The sequence below is a fragment of the Tympanuchus pallidicinctus genome, unplaced genomic scaffold (genome assembly GCF_026119805.1).
Source record: "Tympanuchus pallidicinctus isolate F22 unplaced genomic scaffold, pur_lepc_1.0 scaffold23, whole genome shotgun sequence".
Lineage (NCBI taxonomy): Eukaryota > Metazoa > Chordata > Aves > Galliformes > Phasianidae > Tympanuchus > Tympanuchus pallidicinctus.
Genome location: NW_026294740.1, coordinates 3,092,585 through 3,106,056, shown reverse-complemented (window position 1 = coordinate 3,106,056; position 13,472 = coordinate 3,092,585). Strand labels below are relative to the sequence as shown.

Genomic DNA, 13,472 nt, shown 5'->3' with positions numbered 1-13,472 from the left:
TTGGCAAGGGCAACTTGTCAGTAAAAGTTCATGTTTCTCTTTGTGAATATTCATTTAATTTCTAGCTTAAGAGCTCAGATACAGATGAAAACGTTTAGAGAACTTCATATAATTTATGATTTATACGAACTCAGTTGAAAGTCACAAAAGTAATCTGAGGGAGACCAGAGCAACAAACAGCAATCACGGCATCAGAAAAAAGCAAACTCAGATTCTTTCCATTTATCTTATAGGACTTACTAACCTTTTCTTATTCTGAACTTTAATGGAATTACTGAGAATTAGCAGCAAAGTTTTAAAATTATTCTTTGAAGTATTTCTTTGCAGTCAGGCAACAGACTGAGACTGACAAGGCACATCTCTGCTCTTTTTGCTTTTGGATATGGTTTACATCATTCAACTTAATATTAATAGGTACATTAAAGAAGAGAATTACTGAAGAAGCAAAAGGATCTTTCACAACGCTGTTTGGTTCTGGAGAGCTCTTTTGCTTTAACTAGCAGAAATACTATGAAATAAAGTATGCTCACTGCCAGGAACAAGCAGGTGCCTTGTATTGCTCAGCAGTGGCCTCTCACATTACAAAGGAGCAGCACTGACGTACATCTTTCAGGGGAGGAAAGATGTTGACCATGTTACGGATCCTGCAGGGATGGGACTTCCTACAGCTCTTGAGCATGTAAAGTTTGGTGCAGTACAAGAGTTTCTTCCCAGTTGAGAGGCATTATTGGATCCAGATGGCATTTTAAACACCAGGAACCTTTGTCAAACAATGCAACTTTCAAAGAAAAGGCTGCTTTAACTGCTAAAGGGATACTTCAGCATATTTTTGGAAAATTAATACCCATAGCTAAAAGTATCAATCTAGGATATCAGCAATAACCTACCACATAAATAGTTTTCAGCATTAATATAATTATGTTGCACAGTTTATATGTTACTGGAGTACAAATGGAATTTTCCACATTATAGGCAAAATCCAACCATACATGCTGTTGCACTAAGGGATGGCCTCAGCCTATCAGCTGCAGATTAAGATTCCTAGGAGAAAAAGCAGTTTGCACCTGCTCTGTTCTAACCACCACACACCAGCCACATTCAGATTAACAGTTCACTTTAATATGTTGCCTCTAAGCAAGTGAGAGATGTGTATTTACCCAGTATTTTGGACAGGTTTCACTTGACTGTGCTAACAAATCGGCTGGATGCATGCAGGGACTAATTTTGTACAGGATGTCAAGCAGACCCAAACCTGAACTAAAGCAATTCCTTGTTAGGGGACAAAACTAAATGTTCCATGATTCATCTCTTGCCTCCTCCCTCCCCTTGCATTTCCCACTCCTGTGCACAGAACTGTGCATCAAGGGCAACATCCTCAACACACATACTTCATAGGGAGCTGCAAGCCAGCTATCAAGACAACAAGATATTCTGGCTTCAAATGTTGCAGCTCCACCACCAGTAGGCAGTATCTTAGGCCCAGCCTACAGTACTAATAAAAAGAGAATGGGAATCTGGAAGATGAAGGTATTTATCTATGAATTCTGAAGGACTTTTAATTAAAAAGCTGCCCTGTGTGCAATACTGCTCCTCAGCTCCTGTAACTGCTAACACCTGGTGAGAAATCTGCAGCAGCTGGTGTTGGTCACTACAGATCTACAGACTGAGAAAAGTTGGTTTTTCGGTCAGAGGGCACCGATAACCACAGAAAAACAGCAGGGCAGCGTTGGATAGAATAAGTCAAAATTTCTTTCATTTCTCAGAGGAGCCTGAAGTTGCTGTATGGAACATATCACAAAGAAAGCAATTCTTGTTTCCATGCTAACCTGCTTCTTATGGGATCTTGGTGAGAGTTTGTTTCATCATCATTTAACTAAGTTCCTTCCCACTACAAACTTTAGGACATTAGATAAAGAAGAAAAATCATGCTACTGTTACAGTGGAGTAGCCTGGAAAACAGGTCAAATGGTGCATGTTACAACACCCAAGATTAAGCAGGAGAAAAGCATTAAACTCCAAGTAGTTCAGCACCAAAACAGAGACGTCAAGTAAAAATTGAAGTACTTATGGCAACAGCTGCTCCACAGTATTTCCTCAGTCTTGAATGAACTGTTGGACTTACGGAAGGAACACAGAGAAGGGTGGTAGCATAAAGGTGAATTCAGAACATGGCCTCTGGTGAAGGAAATCCTCTTCCCTCAGAATCAAATGCTCTTCTGCCAGGTGCCATCATCTAGCAATATCTGCTGTTCAAGGAGTACTGACTGGGAAAACTACTGAGCTGTTGGAAGTGAAGACTAAGAAACTGCAGCTATTGTCTATTTTAAATGTGGAAGTAGAGAAAAAACAACTGAAGTAATTTATGAAGAATTATCTCTCAGGATATTCATGAAGACAATTTCTGTATTAAATTACTATATTTTGATTTTGTAGGGAACTTCTCACTGAAATTACTTCTCTCAAAGAGAAATCACCACAGTTGAAAACATTCCTTGAGCTTCCATTAGAGCAGTCACCAGAAGTATGCAAGCAGAGCAATCACAAGCTATGTTAAATAGCTGTGAATACCTTTTCCTTAGGATTACCCTGTATACTCTCAAGTCTCTCTCTGTAAAACTGTCATACCATCTTTTGGCTCCTATCCAAATCATGGCTTTAAATCATTTTCCTTAGTTTTAAGACCTGGAGCCTCTAATGTGAAATTTACTTAATGGTTTGGAAAATAGCAGGTTACAAGAAATTCTTTCATCCAAATAAATTCAGATAAATTTGGTTAAAGATGATAGAAGCATCACACAAAAGGGATGTGATAAATTCTAAATGGTGTTTAATGATAGGCTAACCAAAAATGTTACTAGGCATGGGGAATGGAATGAATTTTCAAATAGTTTTACGGACTCATTTATCATTGGCTCCACCACTTTCATTTTTTTTCAGATCAAATACTGATCTCTGTCCAGCCTAAACAATACCAAGCAAGAAAACATCAGCATCTGTGCTTTCTCAGACTCTTACCCAGATAATGTCAGATTTTAATTTTTTAAGATTACACATAGTTTTATCTTTATGTTCTGTCAATCTACCCATACTATTAACATAAACATCAAATCACAATTTCCTCCATGGAAGAATTATATTCCATTTGTACTAAGCACTGAAACATGAAGAACAGGTGTTTGGATTTAAATCCAAATGAGAAATGCAGCTTTTTGGCATGCAAATAGTTTAGCAGATGGAGAAGGCTGAAACGTGGACGTTTGTTGGCCTCTCTCTATGTTTATTTGCAGCAATATGACACTTAGAGGTCACACTGTTAAATAGTAACTCAAAAATGGAGACAGAAGAGATCAAGTTAACACAGTGAGATGATGGGTCAGGTCAGAACATACAGACATATAGGTAAGATCACTAAGAGTCCTTACTAGTTTATGAAGGCACCAGTTCATAACAGGTCTATAAACAACAGAAAATCTTTGCCTCAAACTCTTTTCAAATGGAAGAGTCATATAAATACTTAGTGCTAAGTGCTAAATGATGTTGTATCCTCTGACCTCACTGTTTATGACCAGTTGCACTTCTTGTTAGTAATCTGTTTAATGCCCTCCTTACTAGACAGAGTTGATTTTGATGTCAGGTCACAATAAGGACAAAAAGTTGAACTTGTCACTGACAATTTTTAGGGCTACAGTGCTGCTGCAAAATCATTAGGACTAAAATTTTCAACATATTATACCTGAGTAATACACAACTACACATATAAAGCTAGACAAAATTTCTAAAAAGGCATAAAAACACAAAAGAAAACCAAACAAAGAAAGAAAACCAAATATAAAAGCAAAACAGACTAATGGTCTGTTTAACCTTCACCTCTTGAACTTTATCATTAGGCTTGGAGTTCTACTGTTCTTGTGTTTTAGCTTGCTTTCTTTTTTGAGCTTACTAAGAATGCTCAAAAAGTTATGCCAAACATTCTTCAGGGAATGAAAATGTAATTATAAGGAATGATACTAAAAAAGAAACAAAGAGCATAGCTCAGTGAATGTGGATTGTACTGGAGAACAGGCTCCAGTTCTGCCACACACCTGCCCCAAAACTGAGGGCAAATCTTTTCAGCATTCTAAACACTTCTCTGCCAGTGCTTAATTTTTTACTGGCAGAACAAAGAATAACACTTGTATATCCTCATACACACACATAATGTATATGTATGTACACACACACAGTGCATAGCTGCATTTAGAGGATACAGTGAGAATAAGAAGCTGTAGTTTAAATACTAAAATAGGAAATAGCTTCAGCAAATCTTTTTAATGCACAATTAAAGGAATACTTTCCAAAATCTCACCAAAACCACTGGAACCAGAACTCCTAAGGTCTGAAACACAGAATAGGTCCACATGAATCTGAATAAGAGTTTCACTCACCTTTCCACCCTCATCAAATTTTCCTACGCGATAAAACCATTCTCGAGAACAGAACCAGGTTGGCATGATGACAGTAGGCCCATGGGAGGTGAACACCTACAGAAAAGGTGGGGGAAAAATAATCTTAAGAGAATGTCAAAAACGTTATGTGCTGGAGAACAAAGTGAAGTTCACGCATTCATCTGAATTTCTGCAAATACTTCCTTATGTACTTAATCTTCAGCAATTTTAAGAACTAATTCAATTGCTTAAAACTTAGCATATGCTCTGTGCCTAAGATGAAGTTCATCACAATATCGCAGCCAAATGAATCTAATTTCCTGCTTCATATTTCTTTACAGTCCATTCCACCATACGTTGCAACATACGCAGAGTACCTTGAACTGTATTTCAGTTTTTGAGAAATGCACTGAAAGCGACAGTTCTATTAAATGCCCACTGTTGATACTGAAGGAAATTAAGAATGATCTTAACAAGTTAAAGCTCTTACACTCTAGAATTGTAGGTTGATTTTGTTTTATATTCCTTGTGCATATACTAAGAAATTTCATCTATTCATTCATTCATCTATTATTTTTGCCAAAGGCTTTTGAAGCTTAATCAAGATTGAGCAAGTATTTTAAACACTACCAGAGCACTACAGATTTGCTACCCAGTGCTACCTACCTTAAAAGGTTGTTGGATAGAAAATGCTTTAGGGACTGAAAAGGGAGTGGTTATTAATTTCATCCTCTTGAATAGTGACAGCCAAAAACTATACAAATCAGTCTTCGCAGCTTTAAACAAACCTGTTTTATTTCATGGTTGTGTTTACAACAAAATCTGGATTTATAGAAGGTAAACTGATTCTTTCTTTTAATACAAGATGAAATATCTGGCCAAACAAGACTGAACTTGTCAAACAGTACACGCAAAGTTAAGGCAGGATACTATGCCTGCTTCCAAGAACTGCAGGAAGTAAGAAGTACAGCCTCATTTACAAAGGCAGAAGGAAAGAATGATTACTGACAGTCTTCAAAATGCTGACCTCATGAGCAGATGATTTCTTAGCTTGCTGTAGTGGCAATATGAACATTCCCATATTGTTTAAGGTTTTAAGAAGCAGTGCATGAATGTAAATTTTGTCACGTGCACTTAAGCCATTACATTTTAAAGGTACTCCTCCTGACTTCAACCTGAGAGTTCCTCAATCTCTGTTTATATCTGTCAATTTCTACTTCCTCTGATGTACATGAACATAAATCCCAAAGGCAGTTCTGCACAGAGACTTACATCAGGTCTTCAAGAAAATTGGAGAAGTCTAATGAAAGTCAACAGGGAATCTCCTCCCACTTTTCCTATAGCACGAATCATCTGACCAAATGCAGACATCCCCTTTCAAATGAAAGACGCTACATTCTTACTCCACAACATAATGGTACAACTCCACTGTCTAGGAAGAGATCCTAGGGTGGCCCATTTGAATAAGCATTCTTACATTATAGACACTCAGGTTTAGTCAGAATAATCCTATCATTCAATGGCTACGTCACTGACAGCTTGTTCATTACTGAAATATACTGGCTGCAGATGTGCTAAATGTCAAGAACTCCCCACAAAAGGCAGTTGGAGCTGAAAGAGTCAAAACACTCCCAGAAAATCAGAGCAGAGATGATTAGCCGGTACACGGTTATTAGCTCCACACTAATTACAAGGGCAATTGAATATGACCCAAACTAAACAATGACCAAGCAGTAATCCTAAAAGAAAACAACAGTAGGGAGAAAAGCTAGGCTAGAATGCATTGCATTGAATCTAATTTCTGAATGAAAGAAGATCTTCAAAGAAAGCCTTGAGCCTATTGGAACACAAGATGTGTTTGGAGAGACTAGAATGCCATTTCCTCAGCACAGCCAGGATCATCAGAGAACACAACTGTGCTTACTCTTAGAGAGGTGGCTCAGTGTAATTAGTCATGCTCACATGCGAAGAGCACACATCCCAGATATCTTGTCTCTGTTCCACCGAGGTATCTGCTGAAACGAAACTCAACAGAACAAATCTGAAACACATGCTGCTAACACCAATGTCTTTCCTAAATCTAGGCTTCACTCACTGTCCATCTCAAGAAAGATACCACAATGTTTGGAATCTTACTAAGAGAACTCAGACTGATGATGAGGTGGCTGCACCACTACAGGTCACATGAAGGCATTTAGCCTTTAGCTTAGCCTTCGAACCTGGAACAGCACACCAGGTAAGAATCAACAGAAAGGCAAAGAAAGCTGCTTCTGTGTCAACATTTACAACGTGATGTCAAAATAAGGAAATGCAGATCCTCTGCCACAATGGACACATACATGCTAGCTTGTCCTCTGCTCAATTAAAATACCATTCTTGAAGTTGAGGTTCTTTTTGCTCTCTGAAGGCTAACTTGAAGAGCTTCTGAAAGTCCATCTGCAAGAGGAGAAAACAGTGACTTCAACCTTCTGCATTTTGGAAATTCTAGATATCAGTTTGGCTTGTCATTAACTACTGGATGCTGTAGAAATGAATGAGATTGAATTTTGGAATTAATTCAGTATATTGGAAAGCAATTTGGACCTAAGAATCTCTTACACATGGCTCTGTGAGTAAATGAACTCTCAACACTAGCTGTTAACTTACTGTACAATGTATGCTGTGAGGATTACCTAAGAGAATCTAATGAAGCCACGTTGTCAAAAACAACTATAGGGCTTTTAGATGAAGGTATAACTCCATTCAGATTTAGAATTCCTGAAGAACATGGTGTTGTCACAATCAGATTGGAATTCCCCCTTCATCGGTTTTCAAGGTCACACAGGCTGCTATTTCAGCACTATATTTATTAAATTATCAGAACTTTTATTGTCATCTGGTTTTATTCCAAGGATCAAGAAAGAGCAAGTATTTGAAACTGATTTATTCTGGTTTGTCCTTGCCAACTGCTCAGCTATCAAATTCCATTCAACAATTAGAGAGATCCTCTGGACAAAAAAAAAAATATCTGAAGAACACAGAGTTGATAAAGTGGGTTTCATTTGCTTTGTTTCAAAGCTGTCAGCAGCACATGTGATTCTGGTTCCCACTGATGTTCACTTCAGATCATGTCAGCATTCAGTAAGAAATCTAAGCTCCAGTACAGAGAGAGGCATTCATGTGTTTACAGTAACTCTTCACAGCAAAGTCCTATTTTCCAAATCAGCAAATCAAAATCTACTAGCAATGTGCTAAAAGAATACATGCAGATGGCGAAATAACCTTATTGCATGATGTTCTGGAGAATACAGTGAGGAAGCTAGCAGTTCTCATATTTAATCAAGAACCCAAATTGCTTTTCAATGTCGGAAGCCAATTCCTCCAAATAAACCTTCATATTTAATTCTACTTGTGCTATAATATTCATGAAAGTTACAACAATACAGATCAGGATCAGAAACAATCTCCTGTATGATAAGTGAAGCTTTCCAATACCCTGAGTCATTCATTAACACACTGGAGAAGCCAAAACAATGCAGCAAAACTGAGGTGGCTGAGGGACACAAGCGCTTTCTGAGCTATAGGAGATGATAGGCTGAAGATTCATCAATTCAGATGTTAAGATACCATTTCTACCATTAATTTAGTAGTGAGTGTACCAGGACTTCATGACTGCAGATTACTTGGTTTACACTCACTCGTGTGTGTGTTGGTGTGACTGAAGAGGAACAGCAGCAAGGAAGAAAATACCTTTGTCCTACTTCAGGAAAGTTTCTGGCAAATAAGTTTTTTCAAAAAAAAGAATTACAACGAATTTACTAACCTTTCAAGAGTTCAAACAACCAATCTGGTATGGATTACATTAAGTGAATTTACATTATATTGAACTTTTTTTTTTTTTTTTTTTTTTTTTTACCCTTTCCCATGCTTATACAAATAATTGACTGTATCACCTAATCATTGCATGCTTCAATATTAGCTGAAAATCTGCTCTAAAGAAGCCAAGAGCTGGCAGAGCGAAAGAAATTAAAAAAAAAAAGAGATCAGAAATAAAACATGCTGTAACTCCATACTGAATGTTTGACATACACATAGTAATTCTAGTACAGGATTTAAATAATATAAAAAAACATTTTGCATTCAAAGTAGGACAGAATCCTAACTATACAGGCTAAACAGTAACACCTGGAAGTGCTTGCTTCCAGAGGTAATATATTAACTATGGCTTTATAGGCTCATAAATTTGTATTGAATTGTGTTCTTGCTTTATGCGAGCTGCCTACGCCAGCCTCATAATGCTGGATAAGCTGACAGTACTCTGAATATCTCTTTATCTTAGTTGAATGCTCCCAGTAAAATGAGAGAGCAAATGCCATTCTTCTAGTCTCTTATTTACTAATGACAATAAATTCTCCTTCTACTGAAATCTACAGGATGGAGGCATGCAAAGGGAATAGCCTGTATGATTCTAGCTTGTCCTACACCTTTTTTCTTGTCCGTAAGCTGCTAAAGGTGGTCTTTGTAACATCCCTGCCTTAACAAGTCTCTAATTCTTGGAAAGTTTCCAGTATTTAAAGAGTCAAGTATTTACAATGGAAGAATTACTCCATTTAATAAAATGAAGCACTCTATACCAAGAGCTTGTTTACTTCTCTTGTTATTTATGCTGAGCTCACACCACAGAAGGGAGAAAACAATCTGCTTGAAAGTTGTATTGAGTACGCTGCAATTAAAACAAACCAGCAATCTGCTGGAGAAGCAGCACTGACCAATGTTCATGTCATACCTTAAAATGACCTTCCCATCCGACATGAGGACGTGCCACTTGGTGTGGTTGCAAAGTGAAGATGGAAAAGGTCTTTCAGATTTGGAAATGGCTCCAGGACAGAACAGTTCCACTCACAGAAAGACTTGCAAATCTTCAGTGCTCAGATGACTTGAAAGCAGTTATTATTCATTTCCCACCCATAAAAACATCAGCTATGTCTGTAACTTGTTATTTAATATTTTGTATACCAAACATCATATACAGTGTGAAGATAATCATGCTAGTCCTGTCTAGCCCCCACAACACCTGTCAAAGTCTGGAGGAGCTGTAATATCCGAGGAACATCTTCAGCTCTGCTAACAAGGAGTGCCCACAATGAACAGAGCAGTCAGTTGTTTGCTTCTCTGAAGCATACTGGTAAAGATGAAAGCAAATTCACACAAAAAGCAGCACGTGAAAGGTTTCCACACACCACCTTCGAAAATTAATGTTTCATTGATACTTGTGTAAGTTTCCTGGCAAATCTTAACTGTCATAAATTTTAAGATAGAGGTATTTTGAAAGAAAAACAGTATATAGTTCAAATATTTTCGAGCATGCAGATTTATCCATAAGCCTAACATATCTTACCTACTAACGCTCACCGATTTTCCTTTTCAAATCAGTGTAAATGTAATTTAGAAGTGGAGGAAGACAGGAACTTCAAGCATCTTCTGAACATTCCGTTAGGAAACACTGCTTTCCTGAAAGAGCAGTCAGGCACTGGAATGGGCTGCCAGGGAGGCGCTCAAGGAGCATTCAGACGTTGTGTTAAGGGACATGCTCTAGTGAGAGCTACTGGTGACAGGTGGAAGGTTGGACTGGATGATCTTGTAGGTCTTTTCCAACCTTGGTGATTCTATGATTCTATAGGCGTGCACTGAATCCTAGATAAGAAGATCACTTTTGGGGTTTGTAGTTTAGCTGTGCTAATCCACTCACAGAAGATCCACAAGAGAAATACTACATATTCATGCAGACTTGCTGTATTTATTTCAATATAAATGGAATTTCTTTTGTGTTTGTCATGTTGACCCCTGCCATAGGCTTTTAACATTTAGAAGAGGTAAAGAGGAAGAAAAAAAAAGAAAGATTAGATCTGAGACTGCATTATGAGTATTTGATTAACAACTGCAATAGTAGAATGTTTTTTTTAGGAAATCAAAGCTAATGTTACCCTAAATCCCTCCCTCATGTCTTCCATCATAACACAAGTCTTTGGGGAGTATCAAAGTACTGAATGCATTCCAGTGTCCCAAGACTATTTGATTTGTATTCCGTATCACTTCAAATTTGTGAATAGGAGAACAACAACAATGGCAAAGTAAAAATCAGTTAATTATATTAGAGTATATAGAAGTACATTTAACTGCTGGGAGAAAAGAACAAAGAGTATATTGCACAAGGGGGAAAATGAACCCATTATCACAGTTTTATTTTACAGAAATGGCCTAATATTAACGTTCTGCACGTTGTTTCAGATTCATAATCCCATAAATACTTTTTCATAATGATATATACTTATTGGGCAAAAAAAGAACAGTACTTTCATGGAAGTTTTTACATGCACATACATTTTTGATAATAAAAAGGACCTACTGCATGTCAAGAGCTCAGTGTCCCGTCAGAACATTTCGGATTTTAGCAGTGAAGAAGAAAAAACTGGGGAGACATTAACAAACTCTGAGAATACGCAGAAATAAAAATTAAGGGCCCATTAATTTGTAAAAGCCTGAGAAAAAACAGAACTGAGAGCACTACAAAGTTTTCCCTCCTACCCACATTCTCTTGTTTCAGCCTCCCTAATTACTTGTTGATAGGTTTATATGTGGGATTTGGTTTTGTAGGTTCTCTCACTGCCTCCCAGCCAACAACCTGATTAATGTTTCCTTTTATTTGGGATTTCTTTCTCCATACCCACAACTCACAGCGTAGGCAGTCTGGAGGTCGTATCATATATCTGAAATTGGCTTCTAAGGGTGCATCACTCCTGACATTTATCCCTAACTTGAAGTTCTACCTGAAGTGAGCATGCCCTGTTACTGTTTTGAATTAGTTATTATTTGATCAGTCAGTCATTCTATCGAAGCAGCATCTTAGAATATTTTAAAAGGAGCCCTCAGGAACTCAATGATAAGAAAGGTCATGAGTAATTTGAGATCTTGCTAATGGAGGTTAGTATGAACCAGGCTCAGACTACCTGTGCTCCAATTAGACATCAGCAATAAGGAGCAGGGACTGGGGGGCCACACTCATCCCACCTGGATTAGAGATGTGTAAGCAACTGCCCAGATTACACAGGCCCTCTCTGTCACAACAAATTTCTGATGTGAGATAAAACTCTTTCCAGATCCCTGCTGCATCTGCAGTGAATGCAATGGGGCTCCTCAACTGGAGCTCCTAAATTCTAGTCCAAGTAAACACCTTTCAGTGGATATCTGTCCTAGCCTTGTGTACCCATACATTTATATTATTAGACTATTATAACTATCCACAAACTGGCCAAAAGAATTTCTGTAGCAAGAAGCCAGCTCTCATATCATGCTATGTGAAGCTGTTAAGTTCAGCTAGCAATGGTCAAGGAAGACAAAGCCACATTTGTACATATGTAGAAGATTTTTTACATTCTCATTTAATGCCTCAGTCTTATCTTGTCCTGCAGAAACATCTACACCTCTAAGAGCAAATAAGGATCACCTGGCTCTAGTAGCATTAATAAACAGGAATGGCATCATGGCAACACAACAGCAAGAATGTTCTTACTCTGTAATTACAATTACAAATAAAAACACAACTATATAAAAGAACCTAACAATCAGAATAAATAAAGTTTTGGCCAAAAAGCCAAAAACCAGCAGAAGAAACATATGCTAGAATTGTACTTAACAATGCATTGTACTTAACAATTTCAAGTTTGAGAACAGCAGTCTCGGCTATACTAAAAATCACCACACCAGCTGGGAAAGATCTGCCAAGAAGCTCTAGGGACACCTTTGAAAGTTTCATGGGTCACTCAACAAAAACACCTTGGTTTGTCACACACATCCTGCTAAAAATGATTAAGATTTAAATGAGATAGTGTAAGAAAAACAAAAGCAGAACAACAAGATAAACCAGCAATCCAAGGAGAATTTCAGCAATGCTTTCTCTGTATTTTTTTCTAATGGTGGCTGATGGAAATTATTATAAGGGTCGGTCCAATCTTTTCTGTAGTAAGGAAATACATCATTTGCACATCCCTAGGGGGAAGAGCAAATCTCTCTGCCAGCATGGATGGAGCTTCCAGTGTTACAAACTAAGAAATTAGGAGTTGCACTGCAACAAACAGCTGTAATTCAGGGTTCAGCACCAGCATAAGAAAAAATTAGAGAGCAAGAGCATTAATCAGACCCTCAGATGAGCTGATCTAATTTAACCTTATGTTAAGCACAATCAATATATTAACAATATTTACTTGTATTTCTTATAAATTACTATCCTCTGTATTTGCTGCATTAAGAGATCATGATTTCAAAGCAGTATATTGAATCTAGCCATCCACTGAAATCCATGAGAAGTTAAGCTTCTAATCAACAACATATATATGATTTCCAAACCTGAAGCTCAGATTCCCTGTGCAAGATCCAAAACAAGAATGCTTCTAGACTTAAGTCACCTCTGCCTTGCAGTATCCCCAAACACATTTGCTTCAAGTTCCTCTTGGCCAGTACAGACAATACTGGCTGTTCTGAATCCAGTTCAGGAACATCTGCATCCTTCCCTGCATTGCACGGGGATCACAGCAAATCTAACACTCTGGGAATTAGACTCCAGTGTTTGGTTTAATAATACCCAACCTAAGCAGTGTAACTTCTTTTTGGAAGTGGGAACCTCTGCACCACTTCACAGGGAAATCCTACATAAAAATAAAGGATAGAACCAGAAGGACTCACATACTGCAGTAACAGAGCCTAAGCTTCAAAGCCAGCACAACCTCAGAATTAATATGTTAAATCCTGAATCAGGAAGCCATTGCTCTAAAAGCATGTACCTAGGCAAACTGTGCATGTTTAAATATTTAGTTAGGTTGAGACACTTAAGGGGGCTGTTTGCCTACACATCTCTGATCCAAACAACAATTTTTCCACGTACACACGTTATTCCACTCCAAAGTTCTTTGGAAACTGGAAGGAGAAAAAAAGGCAGCCTGAGGAAGAGAAAATGCATTTCCAAAAATACTCCAATTCATCAATAAAAGCCAGATTTTTCTCAATATTCACTTG

The 13,472-nt window shown here is 37.7% G+C and overlaps 1 protein-coding gene across 9 annotated transcripts in view; it reads right to left on the bottom strand.

Annotated features, from left to right (window-relative positions):
* Positions 1–13,472, bottom strand: part of B3GNTL1 (UDP-GlcNAc:betaGal beta-1,3-N-acetylglucosaminyltransferase like 1) — a 112,772-nt gene that overhangs the window by 28,432 nt on the left and 70,868 nt on the right. For all 9 annotated transcript variants that reach the window (XM_052687975.1, XM_052687983.1, XM_052687982.1 and 6 more), the window contains exon 7: positions 4,425–4,520. In XM_052687975.1, coding sequence (XP_052543935.1) covers positions 4,425–4,520 — 96 coding nt within the window. The remainder of the gene's footprint in view (positions 1–4,424; positions 4,521–13,472) is intronic.